The sequence below is a fragment of the Plectropomus leopardus genome, chromosome 24 (assembly GCF_026936395.1).
Source record: "Plectropomus leopardus strain MGB_pleo_1.0 chromosome 24, ASM2693639v1, whole genome shotgun sequence".
NCBI classification, from domain to species: domain Eukaryota; kingdom Metazoa; phylum Chordata; class Actinopteri; order Perciformes; family Serranidae; genus Plectropomus; species Plectropomus leopardus.
The window spans coordinates 4,094,217-4,119,662 of NC_142199.1; the positions used below are offsets into that span (position 1 = coordinate 4,094,217).

Genomic DNA, 25,446 nt, shown 5'->3' on the forward strand with positions numbered 1-25,446 from the left:
TTTACAGAGAGATTACAATGATGAATTTTCAATTGATTGGCTGAATTATGAATAAATTCCCGAAATAGCTGCAGGAAACAAAACACGACACTGGTCAGGGACTAACCGCTATCAAAGCACAAATTCACAAATGTTGTTGGACCAAAATGTCAAGAAAATGTGGTTTATTATCTTTTAACGTGGCTTCATGTTGAGGCCTCAGGCGATACGATCTGACAGCAGATCAGCTGCGACTATCGAGATCTCCGCAGAGATACAGTATCGCCAAAGGCAGTCAGCTTTGTAAAGTGATTGTCCTTAATGGAAAAGACTTGTTGGACCAAAGGAAGAAAACCTTTAGTTGAAAGGCTGACAATGACTGGACCCTACTCACATGCATCATAGCAAGTCCGTTCAAATGTAGCATCAGATAAAAATGTGTGTGTCTTTCATGTGTTCTGGCCATCCTAAGACCCGTCCCCATTTTCTTCCCAGCTAATAGGCTGCATAATCGGACGCCAGGGAACCAAAATCAACGAGATCCGTCAGATGTCTGGGGCGCAGATCAAAATTGCTAACGCCATGGAAGGGTCATCGGAGCGCCAGATCACCATCACAGGGACCCCCGCCAACATCAGCCTGGCTCAGTACCTCATCAATGCAAGGTCAGAGTCAGCTGCCGTTTTCTCGTGAACTCTGAGCAATGTCAACAGAATCACGTCCAGAGTTTCCTTTTCATGCATGTAGCAAACTACAGGAAATCCACAAGCAAGGACCGCACAGTCAACAAGAGTCGTTTAACAGTTTGATTAAAGAAAAAACATGACTCACGTGCAAGGCGTGGACTGCTCGTGGGCTGCTTGGCCAAATGTGTTGTGGGGAAACTTGAAGAGTGAAGCTGTAGCACCCATGCACAATAAACCTCCTAAGAACCCTGCGTAGGCAAAGAATACCATAGCGAAGCAGAAAAAGTGGGTTAGGCAGGTATTTTTGCAGAAAGTGACACTGTTGAGGTGTGGCCCTGCTCTTGAAATTTTTCTAGATAGCTTCAATTGTCTCTATCCTGAGTGTAATGCTCTGATTTAGGAAAGGGGTGGCGCCTGGGTAGAGGAGGCAGGACGTGACACCGATTACACCGTGGTCACATACTGGAATCAGAATTTGGTCATAAACAACAGAATCTCATGCCGTTCTTTGTATTTGTCTGACGGTTTCAACTTCTGCCTTTCCTGAAGTTCCCGAATTTCGTCATCTTTCCGTTTATACATCGTCATTGGTGTCTTTGTGTAAATTATGCTTCTTCTTCACCCTTGAGTGTTTGCTTTCTTCCAGTTTATCGCAAGATGCATGATAGAAATCATAAACACGCCCACTTAATTAACTCTTTGAACAAATACCTGCTCTATTCACAATCGGACATTTCAAGGACTTTGTAATTGGGAGCTGGGGGTTTACGTCCTTGTAATGTCTGATCCAATTGATTTGGACTTTTGTGTTCTCACAAAGAGCTCCTTTGGGTAATGTCTAGACACAGTGAATGTGTGAAATAGGGCTAATGGTTCCTAAAGTAGTGTAGTGTCAAAGGAAAAAGTAGAAACCTTCTTGCTCAGATGTGGTAAAATGAGAAATTTCTTGCTTTTCAACTATCCTCCCTTACGTTCAGAATCTATGTGAATCAACTCATCTTCGGAGCACTGCATTCATGTAGCCAGTATGTAATTTGGTCATGAAAAACAGAGTCTGCTGCCGTTTCATGAACATTTCTGATGAGTTCGTCTTCGGCACTTACAGACAAAAGTTCTCATATCTCCTCATCTCTCCATTTAGACATTTTCGTTGCCATTTTCACACGGTTTCTTATGGTTTTGCATGAGCCGCATGATAGAAGCTACTTTAACACGACCACTTACAAGCTGTAAATACTCTGGACAGTTACCTGCTGTTTTCACAGTTGGGCTCGATCGGACATTAGTCAGTGCAATTTCTGACCCAGCTAATACTCACATTTGCCTTCTCACATACAGCTTTTCTGGGAAATGTTTAGATAATTTAAGGTTTGCAGTGCATGAACGAAAGTGGCTAATTGGTGTTTGAGTAGTCTTGAGTGAAATAATGATATGGAACTGTCAAAAAACACAATTAAAAACTTTCCTGTATGGATGTAAGAAAATGAGAAACAATTTCTTACTTTCCAATAATTTTCAAACAGGTTCAGAGACGTGGCGGCCATGTGGAACGACCCATCTTCCATGACCACATCCTGAGATCCCTGACTGGCTCCTCCGTTTGGCCCTTTCCAATGACTGACTACCGCAGACAACCCTGATGAAGCCCTTCGGACTCTGGCTCTGGCTCTCCGAAAACCCTGACCGCCTCCCCGCCCTGGTTCAAAGTTGTTTATACGTCAGGGAGGGTTGGGCGCTCATTTTTATTTCAGAGAGCCAAATGAAATTAACAAAAAAAAAAGAACTACAAAAAAGAAATTCTCTGTTGATTAGGTTTTTTAGAGAACTGTTGAAGCATGTTGAATGTTTATTAGGAACAACTTGTGTTAATCTTTTCTTTTTCTCTCTATCTATTGCTTTCTCTTTCTCTCTGTCAGTGCTGCGTCATAGAACATCAGTTAAAAGTATAAACTTGTAAAAGATTGAGAATTTTTGTAGAACGTAGTTATCTGCATAATACAGCTGCACAGTGATGCTATCGGCAGAGTGTGTGGTGGGATGTAGCCAAATTATCAAATTTTGATAATATATTTAGAAAAGAAAAAAAATTGGACTGTTCTGCTTTTGTCCTAATTTGCATCTTTGTCTACTTACAAATCCAATCTCTACCCATGACTCTTTGCTGCATCACATGACCCTTTTAAGCCAATGGTATCACTCCTAGAGCCTCCCTTCTCATGTTAATTTCCTATATTTACATTATTGCTTATATTGCATGTGTTCAATGTTGTATTGTTGTGTATTTGAGTAAGCCTGTTCAGTGTATGTGTTCCCTCAAATGTTATTATTATATCTTTGTGCTCCCGTTCTTTTCCGCAAACTTTTTTCAGCATTTTTGGCCATTCACGTCTAGTCCTACTCCCTGCCCAAACGAAAATCTTTCCGACATAGCCTCCTTCTATCGACACCGATTATTAGTATATAGATGCATGAATGGGAATTAGTGAAAAATCAGTGGCTAAAACACTAACTGAAAATTTAAATGATTGTTTACTAACTTATTATTATACTGTATTTGTTTTGTACAAGGACTTTTGTGATTTAGCACATTAGTCGACTACGCGGCGCTCATGCAATAGACTATTCAACACTTTACTCTGGACTGCCTCTGATGTGGGAGGAATTAGTTGGACTTAAAAGCCAAGTGTTGCGTCCAAACCTTTCGGCTTCCTTCCCTTGTGTCGGATAAATTCTGGGTCCTTTTGAAAGCTTTTTAAAAAAGAGCGAAAAAACAGGGGAAAGAAGCCGACTCTTCGCGGCAAAGACGCCTAACCGTTTGGACAAAGCCGAATGGTATTTTTTGGGCCAAGGAATGTTCAGGGGTTCATTGGGGGGAACCCACGGGGCCTGGGCGGACGTGACCACTCAGTCTCTTTTTCAAGATTGTTCATCTTGTCTTTTTGTTGTCATACGGTTGATTTGGCGCTTTAGGTTTGAATGTCTTTTTATTGTCAGCAACTTAATTGTTTTTATTTGAAAAAGGACAGGTTGGATGACAATTTCCTGCTTCTCTGGTTTTCAGTAAAACCAGCATGTATTTATTTATGGTGTGGTCATGCACATATGACTTTTTTTTTGTTTGTTGATCATGAAACTTAAGCTAAGTTAGTTTTGTCGTATTGTATTTAATTTTGAGAGGGAGGTGTGGATGATATATTAGTATGATTCAGTATTTCAACCATCCGACTCACGAGGATGCTCTAAATACTATTGGACAACTTGACTCATCTCGTTTCCGATCAGCTGAGCTCAATTCACTTTTGACATAATACAAACAGCTGTTGAATGTTATTGTCGAATCACATGATCTACTGTCCAACACAGCAACATTCTGCATTTTCAGTGTCTCAATTTCTTCATACAAACCACTGCTCTTGTTTTATTTCCAGTAGCCTGCTGAACTTAAAGGAAAAGTCTGACATTTTTGGGATGCGCTCATTTGCTTTCTTTTCGAGAGTTAAATGAGAAGATTAATGGCTTTCTCTATGTAGGGCTCAAAACCTTTAAGGTATTAACCTAAAAACCCCGATACCAAGTAGTATCGAAACTTTACTAGCTAAATGATGCATGCATTTGATCCATTTGGTACCCAGATCTACAAAAAGTAACGTTTTGTATGGTTTTGTTCGAAGCCAGTTACTTGAAGCATTCTTTAATGCAATGCGTAATTTGCCCAATATTGAAGCAGCTATAACCCAAATAGCCTGTGGTGCGGTCAAGTTGGACACATGTATGCAGAGATGCCACCAAAATGTTTGAACGTTAGGCTATACGACACAACTGTGGCATCTGGAGGCATTTTACACAATTGAATGCATCTCTTTAGAGTACTGAACGGAGCCAAAAACAAAGGTATCCAATGGCATCCTCTGCTAATAATGTTATCACATTAAAGTTACTGGTTATGGTACTGATACGGTGATTTTGAAAACAATTCCCAGCCCTATTGATATCAGTATGCTAAATATAAAAATACCAGCTGCAGCTGTTTAGTTTAATTAAGTTAAAGTTAACCTGACTCTATTAAGTTAAATAAATCTGTTTGTCAGTATCTAAAGTTTACTAATTATCATGTTTATTGTTAATTAATGAACTTCAGACGTGCAGATTTTCAGACCTTCAACGGAGCCAGACTGTTTCTGTCTGTTTCTAGTCTTCGTGCTAAGCTAACCAGCTGCAATAAGTAGTTTCATATTTATCGTGCAGACATGTGAGTGGTAAATCTATTCATTTAAGTCTCTGCAAGAAAGTAAATAAGCCAGTTTTCCAATGAGTCTAACTTTTCCTGTAACTTGGGGTCTTTTGCGCTTTGATGACATAAATGTGATTCTGTAAATGGACAAATGCTGTATCGCTATACTGAACCATGCATAGTCAATGATTATTCTGCAATAATTCTTACATTTTGATGTGAACTCAAGTAGTAGTGCTAGCATTGAAATTATGAATTTGTGTTTCTTTTTATTTTGCGTTGTCATAGCTTGTACTTTGATGGGAATGTTTGTCAAATGATCTAAAAGAAATTATGTTTTTTTGGGGGGGGGGCAAACTTGCTTTTAAGAACAGTTGGCTAATACCTAAGAGGGCATTCTTACCCAACAGTACTGTACAAGTAAAGAACATCCTCAAGGGTATTATGGCTTGTATACAACTGTTATCAGTGCATGTGTACCATTGAAATGTTTGCTTCAAATTAGTACACATATGTAAGAAATAAAAACAGAAAAACAAGGATAGCTAATGCTTATTAGCACAGTTGGCGCGTGCATTTGACGAAGATCTTGTTGTGTTCTATGAATTTGATCGCTATGGCAGTGTGATTTCAATAACATCAATATTCATGTGTTACTCAGTGTTTGGAAACTGTATTTACATTTGTGTATATGCCTGAGTATGCTACGACTTTGAAACAAACTGCAACTAATGCAATAATAGGGTGCAATGTGCAATTATTTATTCAGTTATTATTAGCATAGATACAGGAGAGCTGTGTAGCGTGTTTAAAAAAACGCTTTTTAAAATTATTTTATCCACTTTTCATGTGGCAGCAACAACAGGAAAAGAAGAATGACTAGACATGTTTTTTTTCAGCTTTTGTTTGTGTGTATTGCAGTTGGAGGAAAAAAGTGATAGAACTCGGTAACTATTTTTGATTGATTTATTTGCTATGTGCAGATCTATATTAGTTGTGAGTAATTACATAGGTTTTAATTTCAAAGTGTTGGTAAGTATAAAAACAAATAAAGTTTCATTTTTTCTTTCTGTGACTTGTTTTTCTCTGACTCCTCTTTGCTGCCTCTTGGTGAAAATGAAGGATTTGAGATCATTTCTGCACAATCCCTGCACGCGCATTAAGGCCCAATGAATCATGAGCTGACACGAGCTTATGTCGAGCCAAAATCCCCCTCGGGAGATTGTGATAGTTATTGAATACAGCTAATTATTGTATGGCAAAGTGATTATGGTAATTAGATGATGAGGTTTAAATGGGAATCTCATCTATCTTGTAAAAAAAAGATAGCCACGCAATTTTGTTGGAACAAATTCAAATCAGATTAAAAAGGCAATTAAATATTACCAGGGATACAATTAAGAGATGCTTATTGTTTAGAGCAGTGATTGTCAAAGGAGGGTTTCATGTGAAGAGGTTTGTGCAGCAAAATTAGGGATAAATCTAATTTCTTATAATTATTCCCATTATCTCTAATTTAAGTTTAATTTGCTCTAATTAGAGAATGACTAAGGATGACTGTTCCAATCGTGGGTTGCTCTCGTGACTTGTTTTTCTGAAGATGCAGTACAGACAGTTGGATAATTCAATAATAAATCAATGACAAAAGAAATCCTCTCAAATGAGGGTCCCCTGGGATGAAATATTAAACAAAAATGCACTTTATGCTTAGTTGCTTTCTATAAACAACATTGTCTCACATCATCCTTATTTTATAGTTTACTGAGCATAAATGGATATTATTGAACAAGCTTTTCACACAGTTAACCTTTGGATTCAGGTTTCAATTCATGTGTCTACATGGATGACTAATTCTGCTGTCTTATATTGTTATGTGTTGTCTTAGTGAAGAAAACAATTAGTGTATTATTCACAGCAATTAACTGTCAAATCATACTGAATGACAGTCATTATGTTGTCTGTGAATTTACTAAACTCAACATTACTGAGCCAATTAAACAGTTTGTATGATAACAAATAAGCACTCGATGAATGATGTCATCACATTATGTACTTAACATCATATGTTATGTATCTATCAGCATCTTTTTTTAAGCTCACTCCCGAAAGCTTCATTCACTCTCACCCTTTATATGGTAACTCCGAATCTCTTTAACAAATTTACTCCTTTCATTCTTTTCTTTATAAGATCGTCACACTCCTACAGTCCTAAAAATATATATACTTTTTAAATTCAGCATGTTTTGAGTTCAAAGTGTACTTATTTTCATTGTTGTTTGTATTTTTTCATTTATACATCTTCTTGGAACAAAAATATTAATTGTTTATTCCAAAAAATATAGTTAACTATTTTTCAGACTGTGGGAGTGTGAAGATGATAAACTAGGGTTGCAAATTGTCAGCACTTTCCTTAATCGACTAATTGAAAAAAAATTAGTCTTATTTCAAACAATACCAAATGCATTTTTCCTCGGTCAAAGGTAAAAGCAACATAACGGGTGTACTCTGACAACATTTCATAGCCTATCAATTTAATCACTTAAATTTCATAAATCTGATTCAATTCTTAATAAATGATTAATGGATTGTCCATTAATTGGTATCACCCCTACTTAAAAACAATCATATTTTGACATTTAAAGTCAGTTTACTGGTAACTCCCCTATCATTTCTCCACTGATACACACACACACACACGTATAAACGGCATTAGAAACTGTAAAATTTGTGAGCAACAGACAGATCCAATGGTTTCTCGCCTCAGCAGTGAAAGAGTCATTCAACATCTTGATATGAGCTGGCTCGCCTTTGAATCTGGAAATTGCTTTGCTGGAGTGGATGTTGAACAGCTGGGCAGCTCTCCCACAGCATGTGATACACCGTCTTTTTGCATCATATTATGCACCTAATACGGCCCTGAACCTCGCAGTCGTTGCACTGAACAAAAAAAAAAAACGGGATTTCAGAAGATTTCTCTCTCTGAACCTCAGGAGATATTTGGGAGGATAAACTGTTCTGTGTCTGGATTTGTTGGAAGGCTGAGAAGACCCCAACGGGCAGAAAGCTGGTCTTATTATACGGTGTGTGGCAGTGCAGAGAAACCGCGCGCGATGGCCAGAATACCAACAAAACACTGACAGCTTAACAGACAGAGGCTGGAGAGAAGTTTCACGCCTCTGAGATGGGGATGCCCACAGTTTCAGCGAAACAAATTATGGCTCCCTGGTTCAAGGCTGGATTCAAGGGCAGATTAAGAATATTTGGAGCCAGGAAGCTGTCTGAGGAGTTGATAGGTAGGCAGGTCATATCATTGGCAGAGATCCAGCACGGAGTTTAACATGCTGCCCCTGCAGCCGACCAAGAGCCGCACTGACGAATCAAGTCCTGCCACACAAGAGTCACGACAAATTGATTTACATTGTGCTACTGAATAACAGAAAGTCCTGGAACGCTTTACAAAGATCATGAATATATATTAAGAACAAAATATGTCAGCACTGCAGTATCGAACTCAGAGCTGACATAGGCAGAATTATGGATGCACAAAAAAACCAAAAAACAACCAAAAAGAACAGCAGGATTTAAAAGTACACCCTCCCCTCTCAGAAAACGGCAAAATGGCAGAAAATGCACACCAAAGTGGGAACGTTTCAGTTTAACCCTTTGAAAACTGACCAAATTGGTTTGATTTCTTAAGAAAGAAAAAGCAGGGGGAGAAGACAACGAGCATTTAGAGAGTCATGCCCAAAAATCTGTAATTAAAAATTAATTAGGGAAAAAAAAGTAAAAAAGAAGTTAAAGAAAATTACTTAAAAATAAGCAAATAAATCAAATAAATGATTTTATGTGTTTATTTCTCTCACATAAATTTGAATATAAAGTTATTGTAATAACAAATTACACTCGCTTTAACTATGAAATAAAAAGTGGTGAAGCTGCTTTTGTGGCACGTTTTTAGATCAGCCTTCAGCCTTCAGGCTTTCACATCAAGGAATTGAACCTGGTTTCAAGTTCCCCTGACTAAAATGTCAGTGGGCCTGAGTCCACTTGAAAAGGGGCCTTAACCCTTTGAAACTTTGAAAACCCCCTTCTTTTTTTTCAAAAACATAAGAAGGCGACAACTTAAAAAATGTCCCAAAAATTAACAAGTTATAAATAAAAAGTTACAAAAAGTAACTTTGGTAACAAATAAATTACCTGAAAAGAAGCCAAAAAAAGAAGTAAAAAAACCCCCCAAACAATCAACTTTAAATAAGCATAAAGGAAAACATAAAACATGTATGTATATTTTAAAAGAAAATTACCTCGGAAGAAATGCTAAAAAATTTTGTACTTGAGATTCAGTTTTTTTTTCTTTTTGTAATTTTAGTCTTATTTCTTTTGCGAAACATTTCTGGCTAAGTTGCTCACTGCCTTTTCAGAAAAATCTACCCAGTTTGTTCAGGCTTCAGAGTTTTAAATACTTGTGAAAGGCATTTGAACTCACGAAAACCGACATCGATCAAGGTTCCCAAAGGGTTAAGAACGGTTTATGTGTACGCGGGTACGGTTCTTATCAGGGATGAAAACCAGCTGAACAAAAACACAGAAGAGGACTGCTATTTAACCCAGCGTCTTAACAACCTGCGAGGCTCACACTTCATCTGAAAAGACCCAACACTCAACTTTAGCCGGTGGACAGAAATCAGACTGCTTTTAAGAAAGACTTCCTTTGCCGTCGCCTACCCAACCAAACACTGGAGGGGAGCATCTTGTCACACTTTGTCACAAAGCCAGATGCTCAATTTAAAAATCATGTTTGTTTCTCTTGTAAAAGATGTTATGCAGAGCACTCTGAGGCGGCAGCTATCACAAAGAAAAGGACATCAGCAAATCAAGTGGCCACTGTGGAGTAGACCGTGTTCCCCTCAGTCAATTTACCTCCAATAACGGCTCAATAAGGGTTTGTGGGACTGGGCTCGTCCCAAAACGTAAAGGCACTCTCTGCCCTGTGCTGGCTGGGCACCACAGCTGGAGCGAGTCCATGCTATCACTCAGCATTGCTGTAAGCTGCTTACAGACAACCTTCTCCATAATGCAAAGGACTGATGTCAAAGCAATGAGGTGGACGAACATGAAAGCCTCTGCAAATGTCTTCGAGTGTGAGGGTTTCCCCCGATTCTTCCTTCATCGCTCTGAGTTTTGAGAGGGCCGCAGTGCTAAAACATGCTGCGTCCTCCCTTGTGAGCGTAAGCAAGCGGAGTGAGTGAAATCCAATGTCAGACAGTCTCTGCAGCGGAAAGCATTATCAAATGTACCGAGCGTGGCTTTGAAGAGGTCAATAGATACTGTAGGGCAGCTCAGTGCCGCTTTCAGAGAGTCCCTTCACAATGTCATCTGCAACAAAGCAGACAGGAAGTGCAGATGGGACAGAATGATGTTAAAAAAATCTTTGTTCAGATGATAAATATGTCTCAAAGATTGCATTATGACAGTCTATAATGCTTACCGGACAAAGATTCCCCAAACTGGCTCAGTGCCATATCATTGTGATCCCAGGGAGGAGTGGGAATTTATTTAAGATGGGTTACCATGCAGGAAGTCTGCCAGGAGCCCGACAAGATGAGCAAGGGTGTTTAACAAACGGCTTCACAACTTTAAAGTATCTTAAACGTTGGAGAATGTGAAACCCAGGAGCTACAGAGGGACATTTACAAGCCTGCTTTTTGATTTCGGATCCCATTGCAATAAAGCATGCACGCTAAAATGCTTCAGCAGTCAATCAAATCGATGATTCTGCCTTTCAGCAGAAGTGACAGGGCTGACAGCTGCACATTTAATCATGCAGATGCTTTGCAAAGCGCTGGCTGCATTCAGGTGGCCTATGTGGCACCGTGAGTACCATCACAAGGTTTGTTGTCTCCGCGGTGTGAAGGTATTGAAGTCCTCCATCAGGGTAGGACAATCGTAATCAATGTTTATGAAGAATGGCAGAGCGTGACACCAGGGGCAAACAATCAGTCAGAGGCAGAGAATGAGGCGCCGAAGAGTTGCAAAAATGTTCAGGGACCTCTAGGGGTCCTTAGACAGGGCTGAGTGGGATCTGCCTGCCTGTATATAATACGGAAACTTCCAAACTAGCACATGCATGTTTAAATAGGCTGCAACATAACTCTGTCTTCCCCTTTGGTGTGGTGTTTTTGCACTAACTTTCTTTGAACTTTTGCATCAAACAGACGGATAAAAATGTAAATGACACAGAGAGTGCAAGGTAAAGCAGGCGGAGGAGACTTCCAAACACAAAGAGGAGAGGTCTAGGTGTCGTTCAAAGGTGCAAGTGAGCATGAAATTTAAATTTGCTACATCAGTGGGTGCAGTGGAATGAGCTATAGGTGATAGAGATCACTGTACAATACGGCAGCGACAAAAATTCATTTTGAGTCCAAATGAATAATTTTTTAAAGATATCACAATGTCATTTAGTCGAGCAAACACCAGAAATGATATCGAGAGTCCATCATAAGTTACCAAGAGTCCAAACTTTTTTAATGCAGTGAAGCAAAAGTATAAAATTGAACGTAAAGCTGGGGTAAGCAGTTAAAGTTGATGTAATTCAAGTGGTCTGAGAGAAAAATAGACCTCTGCACCTCCTCTTGACTTTGCTTTTGGAAAATTAGAGACTTCAGCCAATCACAGGTCATCTCAGAGAGAGAGCGCTCCTATTGGCTGTTCTACAGGTCATATATAATACATATAATAATTTAACTAATAACTTTAGTTAAAGTTATGAAAAGTAATAACTTTACTCCACTACACTTATTTGCCACCTTTAGTTACTTTGGAAGTTAGATTATTCATACAAAATATAACTAAACCGATAAATGATGTATTAAGGTAGATTAAGCTCCAGCAGCACATAAAGTAATTAAAATGAGCTCTATCAGCTGCGATTTTAATGCATTCATAATTTTAATAATAAACATGATTCCGAAATTAATTTCTACATAATGAGCACTTTTACTTATATCTGAAGCATATTTTTGAAACTTTTTGTTCTTTAATTTAAATAACATCGTGAGCGCAGGACTTTTACTTGAATAAAGTATTTTTACACCGTATTAAAGATCTGAATACTTCTTCCACCAGTGAGGGATATTAAATACTGCTATTATGGTGCGACAGTTTGGATGATTTTGGAAATGATGCACTGTCGATAAAGTTTGAGTGTCTGTATGGGGGGTGGGGTTAATAACGTTGGCTCGCAGGTTCAGCACTGAATCAGCAGGGATCCAGTTTAGCGGAGTGAGAGGATGAAACGGGACCACAGAGGAGCAACTGCTGCGCCTCTGCGCATATCCACGCGCGCGCACACACACACACACACAGACACACACACACACACACACACACACACACACACACCGTCAGACACACAGCTGCTGCAAAGCTGCACTGAAAGGAGGTTTGAACCTGCGATCAAACAGTTGGATCCGGACTTTAACTCGCTCTGTTCTCTGTGATTATTCCCGCAGACGTGCGTTTCTTTGCACAGGATGCTTTGCGGTTTCCTGCGGTTGTTTGTTTATTCCTGGATGTCTCATCTTCAAATAAAACAGTGTCTCTCGGGGACTGCACGGTGATGTGCACCGGACAGAGTGGAGCAATCAGGTAGGTATCCACTCAGATTAAACTCACTTTTAACACTCATTCATCAGCGCGGTGGACTTCTGCAGAGAAAAGCCCAAATTACCAAATAAACTTTCGTCTCTAGGATGGTTGTTCAATGGTTTGTCGCCACATGGACGTCATGATTTCCATAATTAATCGATATGTTACATAGGCTATTTTTTATTTTTATAATATCCTTAAGTGAACTTTTAAGAGACTGTTTGTTTCTGGCGTTTTTTTGGCTGCAACTATTTGTTGTCCTCATTGATTATTCTGCTTGATTGCTTTCTAAACGGATTGATCAATTATTCATCCATTAAATTTGGGTTTTACCCAAGAACCCAAAGTAACATCTCTAAATGTCCAAAACATCTATTATTGCAGAAAAACAGCAAATATTCATATTTAGAACCAGAGTGGTGGCTGGAAGCAGCTGTTTTTGCTAAATAACAATAATAATAATTATTATTATTTATTTGTTTATTTATTCATTTATTTATTTATTTATCTATCTAGGTTTGCAATTGCAATATCACAATTTCCCCTTTTCCTCCTACATCACCTCCTCCTTAATTATGCTGTCTGACTATTTATTATCCTTATCTGTCTAATAATTAGGTTTACAATTGCAATATCATATTTTCTTTTCTTTTTTTTCCTCTTACATTCTCTCCTACATAATGCTGTCTTGCTATTGATTATCCCAATCTGTCTAACAGCTGGGTTTATAATTCCAAGACCCTATTTTCAATATTTTTTCTCCTGCAGTCTGTCTGGCTACAGATTATCCTAATTTTTCCAGTAAGTTTGTTTACCATTGCAATATTATCCTACATTATCTTGTCCTGTTATTTATTATCCTAATCTGTCAATAATCTGTCTATAATATTCCAACAATGACGTTGCATTCTGAGACTTTGCAGCTCATTAATATTTATATTATTGTACGACTCCTTGAGAAATCTGAAACTATTTCCAAACAACTTGTGTGACATTCATCATCTTGATTTAAAGCTGTCTCCTGCTTATCTCCTGTTCTTCGCATTGTTATCTTCCATTGTGTCCTACAGTCGCTTTCATTTGCATTCTGACCTTCACTGCTCTCACATGCATCTCTGCTAATCTGATTTAGTACAGACAGTTTTTTTTTAATCACATATCACTGTTTCAAAGTTCATCTGCTGCATATTGATGAGCTCACACCTTGTTTAATGGCATTTGCTCAGCGGGATAAATCCCGAATGTATACTATAGAAACATGCTATTATTATGATAATGCTGAACTTTGCTGGCTTCCCCTCTTAGGAGGAAGGCGTATGAAAAGAGGAGATGGTGTAGAAAGTTCACTGAATATGTGCGGTATGATCATGGGAGCAGAAAATTAACATATAATTACCAACAGCATGTAGTCTTTAAAGTCACATAATTACAGGTTTGAACTGCTTTTTTTAGACATAGCAGACAAATGCTTAACAAAGACATTAGAGAATATGAACTTTGAAAAGAGACTTCATTTCTCTACCTCAACTTTTATCACTCCATCTTTTCATGTCTTTCTCCCTCTTTCTGTCACAGGTTACTTCTGAGAAGACGTGCCACCTCCCGCCCTGGCTACACCGTCATGACCTCCCCTTTCTCCTTCGTTGATCTCTGATTTCTCATTTAGCTAGCATGCAAACCTCTAGACATTTGCTCCTTTTTTGTTGGATCAAAGCTTGGTTTCCCATGACTTTCGAGGTATCTGATGAACGATAATGTGCGTGTGAATGCTGAAAAGTGACCCAAGGATGACACTTTAACCATTACTGCACAGACGCAGGTTGAGTTCAGATGATTAGCTGTGTATGAAAGAAATGCTTGAATGAGCCCAGTGATGCAATGCCAACACAAAAGGCTTCAGCAAAAATCTGCAGGGTCGTCTGGCAAGAGAGCTGAACTTGGCTCAACTTTTGTTTCTGCAAGACTGAGTTTAAAACACTGTCTTTTGGCATCCAATACGCCTTTAAATTCCCGGATTTATTACTCAAACTGGACTTTCTGGAGTGTATTTCATGTATTACTGGTACTTGAATCCTCACACCATCACCAACGCAAAGCCCTTGCGTTGTTTTAATGCAGCAGTCCGCTAATGGGGGCCTCTCACGGATGCAGGTCACCCATAAAACCGTCCTGTGCTTCTCTTTTGCTTTTTGGAGCTCTTTGGCTTCTGTCTGTGATTATGACTGCGTGTGCTTGCCCTAACGTCTGCCACTGCACGGACAGGAACGGCGTGGTGGTGCAGTGCACCTCACGCAACTTGGAGAACATCCCGCCGAACTTGCCCAAAGACACTGTCGTTCTCTTGCTTTCATCGAACCGCATCAGACACATCGCAAAGGAGACCTTCACGGACCTCCACCGCCTCAGGGAACTGGACTTATCTCACAACGCCATCGAGAGCGTGGAGGTCGGCGCCTTTCAAGGAGTTTCCGAGAGCCTGCGGACTTTGGATCTATCAAACAACCACCTAAGCAGCCTTCCCAAGGACACCTTCGCCAAGCTCCACGCCCGTGTCCGATTATCCAACAACCCATGGCACTGCGAGTGCTCTCTGCAGGAGGTGCTGAGGGAGCTGAGGCTCGACCCGGACACGGTGAACGACGTCAGCTGCTACACGTCGGTGCAGGAGGAGTACGTGGGGCAACCGGTGATCCATGTCCTGGACTCTGGGATAAACTTTTGCAACTTTCACCACAAGACAACAGATGTGGCCATGTTTGTGGCCATGTTCTGCTGGTTCTCGATGGTGACAGCGTACATCATTTACTACATAAAACACAACCAGGAGGACGCCAGGAGGCACATGGAGTACCTTAAGTCCCTGCCGAGCACTTCCCACATTAGCAAGGACTACGACACAGCCAGCAGTGTGTTTTAGTGCCTGAGAAAAAGATGTGCCAATGAATATATATGAAAGTGCACCGGTGAATACAGATGCAAGTGTGCCGGTGAATATGTTTACAGCATATAAAGAAAGCAACGTTGATAAGTGACGGCTTTGCAGCGATAAAACTCTGCTCAAAGACATTAGGAAGAGGTTTAAAATCATCATGGTCAAGCTTAAAGTAGAGTCTTTAAAGCTACAAAATAAAAGCAGGAAAAACAGTCCTTTGTGGAACAGTGGATTTGTTTTCCTTCCGTGATAACAAGAGGTGGCGAGTCATTATTTTTCACTCAAACATTTATGCATAAAAGCATCTCTAAGGTAAACTTTGCCAAACAGTTTTGCATATTATTTTGTGGTTTAAGAGTTCGTCCGCAGAGTGAGGCGAACCTGAGAGTGTCAATCAGAGTTCAGTGGAATTAGGTACCTGAAAAATAATCCCCAAGGCTTCAGAGGGGGATACTTGCAGAGAAATATCACTTTTAAGTTGTTTCTGGCAAAGTTTTATGATGTTTTTTGAAAAAGACTTTGGAGAGAGTAGCTGAGGTGAAAGTCAAGACTAGTGTTGCTTCCATGTTAAAGTAAGGAGTTAGTATATTTATTAATCCATAAAGGAGCCGAGACAGCTGTGCACATTTTGTGGCACTCCTACACCTTACACTACATTTAAGGTGGAAACACTAACAGGAATTAAATTTCACGCCTGAGCACTCATCACCTCGTTTAGTGTTTTAGCTTCCAGAGGTAATAACTTTGGCACTTTGCAGGGTGGAAGTAATCAATCCTTGTCACAGAAAAATACACTAGACTAGATTACTCAGCTATCAAACAAATACAGCTGAAATTTTGTCCCTTTAAAATGATCATACTGGGTTGTTTATTTTATTGCACTCATGTATAGTTTCAAGTTCGAGATAGCAGGAAGTAGTTTTGTGGAACTGTTGAAGCATTGTGAATGAGAGCAGATCAACAGCCACATTTATAGTCTTGTTAACAGACAATAGAAAAAAAACACTGATTGATTCATGCGATTTATTGATGATTGTAAACGCACTTGATCTTCCAGAGGAAACAAATATGTTGCAGTAGTTTTGGTCAGCTTCCTGTAGATAGATTACTTGCTTCATGTTGTGCCTCACACCCTCCCCGGGTTCAATCTTAAAACACACTGCACTGTTTTGTCATGATTTCCAGCCTCTGAGGTATGTTTTCTCCCATTTGGTGGCCGTGTCAGAGGTCTAACCGCATCAGCAGTGATGTGTATGTCAATAAATGTTTGGTAGACCTTAACTTATTTTCCTGACATGTTTTGTTTACATTTCACTCTTGCTTTGGTTGTGTAAACATATGTTTCTCATGCCAAAATTGCCCTGAAATGAACACCAATGTATCAGAAGTCAATGCGCCTGCAAAACACAACAGGATTTTCAACCTACCACTGTTTCTGTTAACACACGTTTTGCTACAGTGCTGTTAATATGGTCTTAAAAGTCAAGTTTCCATGCAAATATCATACTAACATAGTATGTGAGCTGACTTTGAGGAGATGGTGGACGGTATGTCAGCTAAGTGAGACAAGCCAAGCTGCAGCTAAGCCACTGTTTGAGAACAACACACAACAAAACTGGCTGTGTTTTAGCTTTTTAGGTGCCAAACTTGGACAGTGCCCCTAAAACTGTGTATTTTAAGCCAAAACATGATCTTTTCTGAACCATAACCAGTGCCTAAACCTAACCACATGTTGTTGCAATGTAAAGTTTCAATGTGAAGCTTCAATGTATCCACTACATCATAACATGCAAGTGTAACATATCTGTGGTTTGCAGAAAAGCACAATGTCAACATGTTTTTCTTTTTTGTTTTGGCGGTTGTTTGTTTTCACAAATTTAAACCCTGAACACACAGTTCAACAAGCTCTCCAAATTATCAAAAACAGTAGCCTACATAATTCATAACTTCCCACTACAATGTACAGGTGAAGCCAGAAAAAAAAAAATCAGAAAAACTGGGTGTGCCATCTCTAATTATCTCTATAACACATTATAGGTTAGACTAATGAGCACCTCTACAAACACGTAACCATCCATCCTGATTTATGTTTGGGCAAACAACACTTTTGAGGAGTGACAGTTGATAGGAATAAAATAGCAGTGTGATGTTTTCAATTTACCAGACACACCCTGCATTTTGTTTTACAGTCCGAGTCTGAGCAGAAGCTTTCCTCTCAGCTCTGCAGGAGCTGCTCCTGAAAGACAAACTACAATCTCTATGGCAAGGATAGTTGTATTTTTTAATTGTTATTTTTGCATTCACTATTTAAGATTTATGTATCTATTAAAATTCTTTATTCATGTTACAGAAAAATAGCAGATTGGCCAAGATAAATGTAATAATGCTGTGCAGTTGTTTCAGGACCATGGACAGCTCTGTTTGTTAGTGAAGAAGCTGTTAGTGAGTGTGCCGTAAACATGGCGCTGTCCGGAGTGCTGAAACATCGCCGAGGAGGCAGAGCCTGTCTGCTTTGAATAGCACTGCACTCCTTTCCTTCCTTCCCCATTTTTAAACGTCAGGATGACATCATGTGCGAGTGCCTTTCTGAAGAGTTACAAATCACTAATGCAAAGCTTCAAACATTTTCTGATCCTGTCTCACTGTGGTGCACTACTACTACTACTACTCCTTGTTTAAGTATGTATAGATCATATTTGATGCACGGCTCAATAAGAAGGGTTGCCCAATTGTATGGGGCAATAAAATGCCATCGAAATCTAGTAAATCTAGCAAGTCACTTGTGATAAAAAATAAAATTAAAAATAAATAAATAAATAAATAAAATAAGATGCCGATGAAAAGTCGGGTTAAGTTTTAGAGTACACAAAACACTGCCAGAGGTTCACGGGGACAAGTTGTTGCAGTCAAGGCTAAAAACATGGCGCCTGTGATGATGATGGCTTTAGGACACTTTGATCACTTCGGACGAGCAGTATGGAGACATTTTGTGCTTTTATTATGTATTTTTTAATGTTTGAATCCTGGCCATCATTTGCTTCAATTGTTTTGGAGATGAGTGCAACGCCTTTTTCCAGCGAACCTTCGGCAGTGTTGTGAGGACTATAAAACTTCACCCGACTCTCCATCAGCATGAGGGTGAGTAGATAATGACCAAATTTCCATTTTTGTGTGAACTTTCCCTTTAAGAAGAGTCAACAGCATCTTGCTTGGGTGGCAGCTTTAGTGTTGTAATTTTATAACTGCTTTAAAACTATTTGTTTAGAGGCAAGTAAAAAAATTGAGTTTGGGTGAGTAGATTTCTGACCCAGTTGCAAAATCCAATATTTTCTTGGGCTATCCATCCTTCATAACATTTTTCTTCATGGACATTTTGCCTCCTCAACAACATCACCCTGTTTCAGTCAGTCAGTCATAACTCATAAAGTCACTTGAATGTATGCAGATTCGCTACTGAAGCTGTATTTTTTTATTACATCCTCACTTTTTATTTTAGAATAACAAAATTGATGTATAATTCAAATCTTGACAAGTGCATATTTATGATAATCCAAGTCAATTTTCCAGCAGTCGTATTTAAAGTGAGCACCAGTACTTTCATGGGTCTGTGAGTATCCCAATAAGCTCATAACTCAGTAAGAGATACAGCTGCCTTGCTACTTCTTATCACAATATAGTGCTGCATTTTTTTATATATTTATTATTTTGCTTTCTTATTTGGACAATAAAATAAATCAGAACTCAACATTTATCAAAATCCCGCTCCTTTGCTAAAAAGATGAATCTCTGTTGGAGAAAGCCGTTCAATCCTTCAATATATTCTGTTTTTTAGTGTCATTGTTATCAAAGCATCAAGCCAATAAATATGCCACAAGTTCACCCAACTTCTAAAACTCTAACACAATCCTTTATCGACTCACCCGCAGCCTCCTCACACTGAGATCCTGGTATTTATCCCTCCAGATTACTATGAAAAATCCCAGCAGCTCCAAATATGGAACCCATATATCTTCATCTGCATAGATCTGGATGAGGCAGAATATTAATAAATGTCTTGCAACCCAGAAATAGTTTCATCCCACGAACAGCTCAGATCCATAAATCTAATGAGCCTTTGAGGAAGGCACTTAGGATGTCACAGGAGCCATTTATATCAGCGATGTCCAATCTTTATTTAAACCGGGGCCAGAGCCGATAATGTGACCTGCACCATCTGTCATGATTTTGCAAATGCACTGCACTCTAACAATTTAATTTCCAGGAAAATAGCGGTTGTCGTTTGTTCGGATGGCTCTCAGGTGTGAACAGGTCGATGCACAGCCATTGTGTCGGCGAACAAAGATTTCAAAGCCCTGTTAGTCTGAAAAATGGCACACTCGACCAAAAGCCAATGTCTCCGACAGCCTGTTATTCCAAAAACAAAAGCCTTTTGCTCTGAAGTCTTCTTTATACAAAAACACACTTGGTGTCAGTTTCCCACCAGCATTGAGCCACCACTTCCTGGTGTTTTTATGGACTGTTTATGGTGTTTCTCTGTGGTGTTGGAGCTCCCAGTCCTGGGTGTTTTCATTAACCCGTCTTGGCATTTCTCGGCAGAACTTGAGGTACCTCTCAGGTTTTTCACCAACCCTTTGTGAAAACACCTGGGTGTTTTTCCACTTACCCCCCTTTTCTGCTTTTCCTGCAATTTTTATGCCACCAAATGTGGATGTTTTAAGCCAAAACATGATCTTTTCCAAACCATAACCAAGTGTTTCTTGTTCCCAAACTTAATCACAAACAATCATCACAGTGTGGCTGAGAAATTAACATTTCCATAGTTTAAGAAACACAAAATGTTAACATTTTTCCAGCCATTAGGGTTGTCTAACTGCATGAAGAGTGTACATACAGAGAAATGAGACTGGAGAGCAATGGCTGTTTGTTTTGGGGGTAAAAGGCTGTCAAAGAAATGGGCTTTGGGTCCAGTGGGACATTTTTGGGACTAGTAAAGCTTTGCAGTTTTCAAAACAACTTTAAATAAAAGATAAAAACATATTCTTTTAAAAATGAATGTGCCTGGAGTATAGCCAGCTATAAACGTGCTCAGATCTTTTACCAACTATCAATTATCTTTTGTGTCACATGTGCAGCCAAATCACACCAAAATGAGCCAGAGTACAAAGTCTTCTTAGTGACAAATTTAACCATTGTTAATTTAAAAAAATCCAAGAAGTATTTATTAATTGACCTATTCTAAATGTATTCAGGCGATAAGATGTGTAAAATGTCACATAAAGGTGAGGATCAGTCGGTCTCAACCATAATGTCTTCTTCCTAACAGAGATTGTCTGCTCACGCAAAAATGTGCGGTCGAACAAGCTCAGCAGTTTCTTTGCAAATGTTAGCATTTCTGGGAAAACTGCCTTCATCCTGCTGCTGGGAAAAGTTAACAAGAGAGAGCTGCTGATGTCGGCTGCACAACACACACTGCAGCTCAATGAGCTCCAGCTGCGGCTGATGCCGGACATCATCAGGGTCAGAGGGAGGATGAGAGCAACATGTTCTTTTCGAGAACAGCAAAAAAAAAAATCTCTGAAGTGTTTGCTGAACTCGATGAAAAATAACTGCGCTTGACCTAAATGACACAGGGAAATGTGAGGAGCTTTTTTGGAGCTTAATGCTTCCAAAGGCCTTGAACCTGTTGGTGAATTATACAGCAGAGTTTAACATTGTTGCCTCCCTGTTTGCTGACAGATCAGTGAGGATAATCCTCACCAGACATGGCAGTTTCATGTCATCAACAGCTGAGCAGACAGCTGGTTTGATGTTTTTGTCATTTGACTCTTGAGCCGCTGCTGCTGGGAGGCCAAGAAACATTCGAGCCGCATCACTTTTTCTTAACGGTCGCTGCCTGACTACGTGTCGTACGCATTAGCATGTTTTGTCTGATAGTGTCTCTTCGTGTAGAATTTCTACACAATGGCAGCAGTCTCTTGGCAAATGAGGCATAATCGTTTCAGCTGTCTTCAGAGAAACATTGTGCTTTTCATTGCTCGTAAAAGTGGTGGCCCACATAATCAATCTTGTTATCTATGGTCAGTCCATTGCAGCAATACATCAACATCGCCACCATACTTGAGAGGGAAATACTTTTTTTACATTTAATTTTTTTGTCCTCAGCTGTTTCCAGAAACGAATTTTAAGTGCACTGAACAGCTGTTAAATGAGAACAAACATGGAGTCCTGAGACCAGAGGACGAGCTCCTGGAGCTGAAAACATGGATTTTGGATGGAAAATTCAAAAATTTCCTTCAGTTATTTCCTTCAGAAACTTAAATCCGTTTCTGAGACATCTGAGACGAGAAATATGCAATGAAGGCCGTTAGAAGCACTATGAGGGAATAGATCAGGTAAAGGAACTGGAATATGTTTTGTTTAATAACTAATGCTGACCTTGTCGTCTCTGAAGCGCTCCTGTCAAACGGTCACAACATTAATTACAGTCCACATTACTTTGTCTTACAAGTCCCAGGGGCCGCGGCGTACATCCTAATGAATTGAATATTATTAATTAGCCGGTGCCGTCGAGGTCAGTGTGTCTCTCGAAGTTTAAGTTTGGAGAAAAGAGTGGCACCTCATTAGCATTACATAAGCTGCTTTCTTTAACACAAGCTTCAGTCACACTGCTGGTATTATATGGATAACTCTGAAATAAAACATCAGTTACTACAGCTTGTTTCTAACAGGCTGAAGTTGTACTATGTTTATTCACACTGTCCCTAATAAACTATATAAAAATTAAAAATAAATATAGTGGCATTCATGACTACAGTGAATATGGTGAATATGGAGATGCACAAACATTTTAATCTACCTTTTACACTCTTGCTTTTTTTCTTGTTTGAGAGGTAAAAAAAAGCAAGAAACAAAATAATTTAGGAATATTTTTTTGCTACATACAGAAAGTATATATGTCTTGAGTCCCAGGTTGCCAAATCAATTGTATCATCCCCTAAAATGTCAAATATCTGCTTGCTTTTAACCCTCAGAGACTGGTGGCGATCTTGAACAAGCAGTAGCCATTTCATGGCCATTTTTTTAAAACTTAAATTTACTGTATATAAAGGCTTCAATTTTGCACCAAAATTTTGTAACAAATGGTATCGACCCCAAAATTGCTGCAACATCTTACAACATAATTGGCCATCATTTTCTAAGCCCCTGCACTCTCTAAACTTTGACAGTGTGACCAAAAATAATGTTTATTATAGATTTATGACTGTTTACCTGCTTTCTCCCTAAAGATCCCTTGTCCCTCCTAAAAACGGCAAAACAACGTCTCTATGGTTTAAAGTCTAAAATGTTTATGTTTCCTCCATGCACCCACGTCTTCACCAGCACTCATGAATGATCACAGTGCTGCACACTCTGGGCTTATTTTTGGATCGAAACTTTAAAATCGCAGCTCTTGCAGTGTGAAGTAAAAGATGAGGAGGGAACGTGCTCAATGAAATCGACTTGCTCCTCAAATTGACAATAAATTAAACTATTCCCTGGCTGCTGAATAATCAAGTGCCTATAATGCTGAACAAGAAAAGCCAGAATATAAACCAACATAAAAAGCAGATTAATGATCGTCGGAGCTGCAATGTCATTCTTTTAGTTTGTTGTGAAGCTACAATAACACAAAATATTGCTTTATACTGTGTTTGTTAATACAGTTTTTTTCAGTGTTTTTATCAACATTAATCTATTGCAGTGTCATTGATTTATGATATAACTTCCTGGACTCTTACGGAGATTTACCACAATGTTTTCAGATTACCTGAAGTGCATAATAACCTTCAGTATAATAGAAAACGTCAAGAGGAAAATGTAAGAAGTCTTCTCTCTTATCACTGTCTAAAGCCAGTCAGGATTAAGGCTCTTTTCAAGGTTAAATAATTATTTAGTGTTTCATGAAGCTCTCTTCTCCTTCTTAACAGCCAGAACATGACACAAGCCAACCCATATATCACATGAGATGTTTGTTTCAAGGGACTGTTTCCTAAAATAGCCGTCCTACTGGTGTAATAAATTACATTTTAAACGCGTGGTAAACATTGTGTTTGCACCCAAACTGCTTGATTAGGTTCAGAAAAAAGATCATAGTTTGGGTTAAAATAGATATATTTGTTTCCAATGTAATGTGTGTCAAAGGTCTTACTAAGTTACGTAGTTAAAAGAAGTTAATGGGACACAAACGGCAATCTCTTGGGTGAAAGTCCTGGGTTTTTTTGACCTAATCATTCACTCTTTGCTACTGTCAAATTACTGCGACCACTAGAGGTTGTCGCTTAACAAAAAGTAAATAGGAAAGGGTAGCGTTCACTTTATCAATCCCCGAGGGGGAAACTGGTCTGTCACTAGACATAAAACAAAAACAACATATGCAGCATGTAAACAAAAATATTGACAGAATCCACAACATCGCTCCACTGCAACAACAACAACAACAAGAGCCACTAAAAACCAAAAAGGTCGAAGGTGAGGGGTGTCAAACAAAGTGCTAAATAACATCATGTAAACCGGAAGAAGACAATAACAGCAAAAGTCATATCAAATATGTATCATAACAAGCTAGTTGTAAAAACAAGTTATATTATGGAGGTTCTTGTATATTGCTACACAGTTTGAGATAAGATAAAGTATTTCTGTGACCATGTGGCCAAATAAACACAAAATGAGATCAGATCAGATTGAGACTCCCATCGTGTTTGAAAGCTTTGTCCTAAATTAAAGAAGCATGGTGAAACATGTTTGAGCACAATGCAAACTGCTGCAACTTTGAAAAGTAAGAATGCTCTGCAAAAACAAAGATTATTTAAAACTGTTTTATGTTCTCTGCATGAGTAAACCTGGAACAAAGAGACCAGTTGTCATGTGACCACGTGGCCTAATGGACAAGGCGTCTGACTTCGGATCAGAAGATTGAGGGTTCGAGTCCCTTCGTGGTTGTAAATTCCACATTTAAGGACACGTTTGCAAGTTTACTGAACTAAACTTACCCCCCATCCACAGGAGCTGATGTTGAACAAACACTGCAGCACAGTCTCTCACCCCACAGTCACCATGTGACATGCCCATTGTCAGTGGAGCAGCAATATTAGGGTGGTTACGGCAGATAAGACTTAAAAAAAAAAAACAGGAAGATGTCTACTGAGATGCACCCCGACTGACAGAATATTGTGAGGATGCTCAAATATAGCGGCTGATATCCAATGGAAAGTTTTCATATAGAAGATATTTAATTAAGGACCTTTTCAATAATCGCCCATAACTTTATTTTTTGAATAAAATATATTACGACTTATGGCTGGCTGTGGTACCCCCTGTTCTATCTATTGAATCATTAAGTTGTCCGGCAATTGAAGGCAAGACCTAAATATGTTGTACGCCATTGACATGATGCAATATGCCGCAGTGACTTCTCCTTTTTAACCTCCTTGACATGGAAGTTGGTCGCCTGAGATGAAATTTTTCACAAAAACACTCTATAAATCAGGCCGGTTAGCTCAGCTGGTTAGAGCATGGTGCTAATAACGCCAAGGTCATGGGTTCAACCCCCATACTGGCCAACAGCAAAGTGAGATCTATGGGTCAAAATTTAGACCCTTTCCCTTTTTTTGATTGGCACCTTCTTGATTGGTATCATCTGTGTTTCAAGCAATCTGTTAGGATTGCACAGCAGAAACACTTTGGAAACATCATCTTCTGCATGAGTAATAATACCTATGCAGCTTAGACACAGGGGGGGCAAAACTGGTAATGCACATGGAAAGTGATATCTCCTGAGTAGTATTACAGTTAGAGCACCCGCTGTGCCAAGAGAGAGCTGTGAAACTGCAAATAACTGCCTCACACGTTAAAATCACATCCAAAGCAGCTGCCACATCATTTTAACTTCATTTGGGAGCATACAGTGCAGCATATGATCTGTCTGCTGATTA

General features: G+C 39.2%; 1 protein-coding gene, 1 long non-coding RNA gene, 2 other non-coding genes and 1 pseudogene across 9 annotated transcripts in view; 4 read left to right on the plus strand and 1 right to left on the minus strand.

Moving 5' to 3' along the window:
* The window catches only part of LOC121962782 (poly(rC)-binding protein 3-like), a 31,258-nt gene extending 25,287 nt beyond the window's left edge, over nt 1–5,971 (plus strand). For all 5 annotated transcript variants that reach the window (XM_042513077.2, XM_088074598.1, XM_088074597.1 and 2 more), the window contains exons 12-13: nt 475–644; nt 2,189–5,971. In XM_042513077.2, coding sequence (XP_042369011.1) covers nt 475–644; nt 2,189–2,243 — 225 coding nt within the window. In that variant the 3' untranslated portion in view covers nt 2,244–5,971. The remainder of the gene's footprint in view (nt 1–474; nt 645–2,188) is intronic.
* The window catches only part of LOC148185463 (uncharacterized), a 40,163-nt gene that overhangs the window by 5,484 nt on the left and 9,233 nt on the right, over nt 1–25,446 (minus strand). Inside the window, exon 4 of the long non-coding RNA XR_015775891.1 lies at nt 811–913. This is a non-coding gene — a long non-coding RNA (uncharacterized LOC148185463). The remainder of the gene's footprint in view (nt 1–810; nt 914–25,446) is intronic.
* LOC121962783 (leucine-rich repeat-containing protein 3 pseudogene) lies at nt 12,304–16,750 on the plus strand (annotated as a pseudogene). Its single transcript, XR_015775873.1, has 2 exons — nt 12,304–12,543; nt 14,119–16,750. The product of XR_015775873.1 is annotated as a leucine-rich repeat-containing protein 3 pseudogene (transcript).
* Nucleotides 24,382–24,454, plus strand: trnar-ucg (transfer RNA arginine (anticodon UCG)). The gene has a single exon. It is a non-coding gene; the product is annotated as a tRNA-Arg (tRNA).
* On the plus strand, nt 25,001–25,074 carry trnai-aau (transfer RNA isoleucine (anticodon AAU)). The gene has a single exon. It is a non-coding gene; the product is annotated as a tRNA-Ile (tRNA).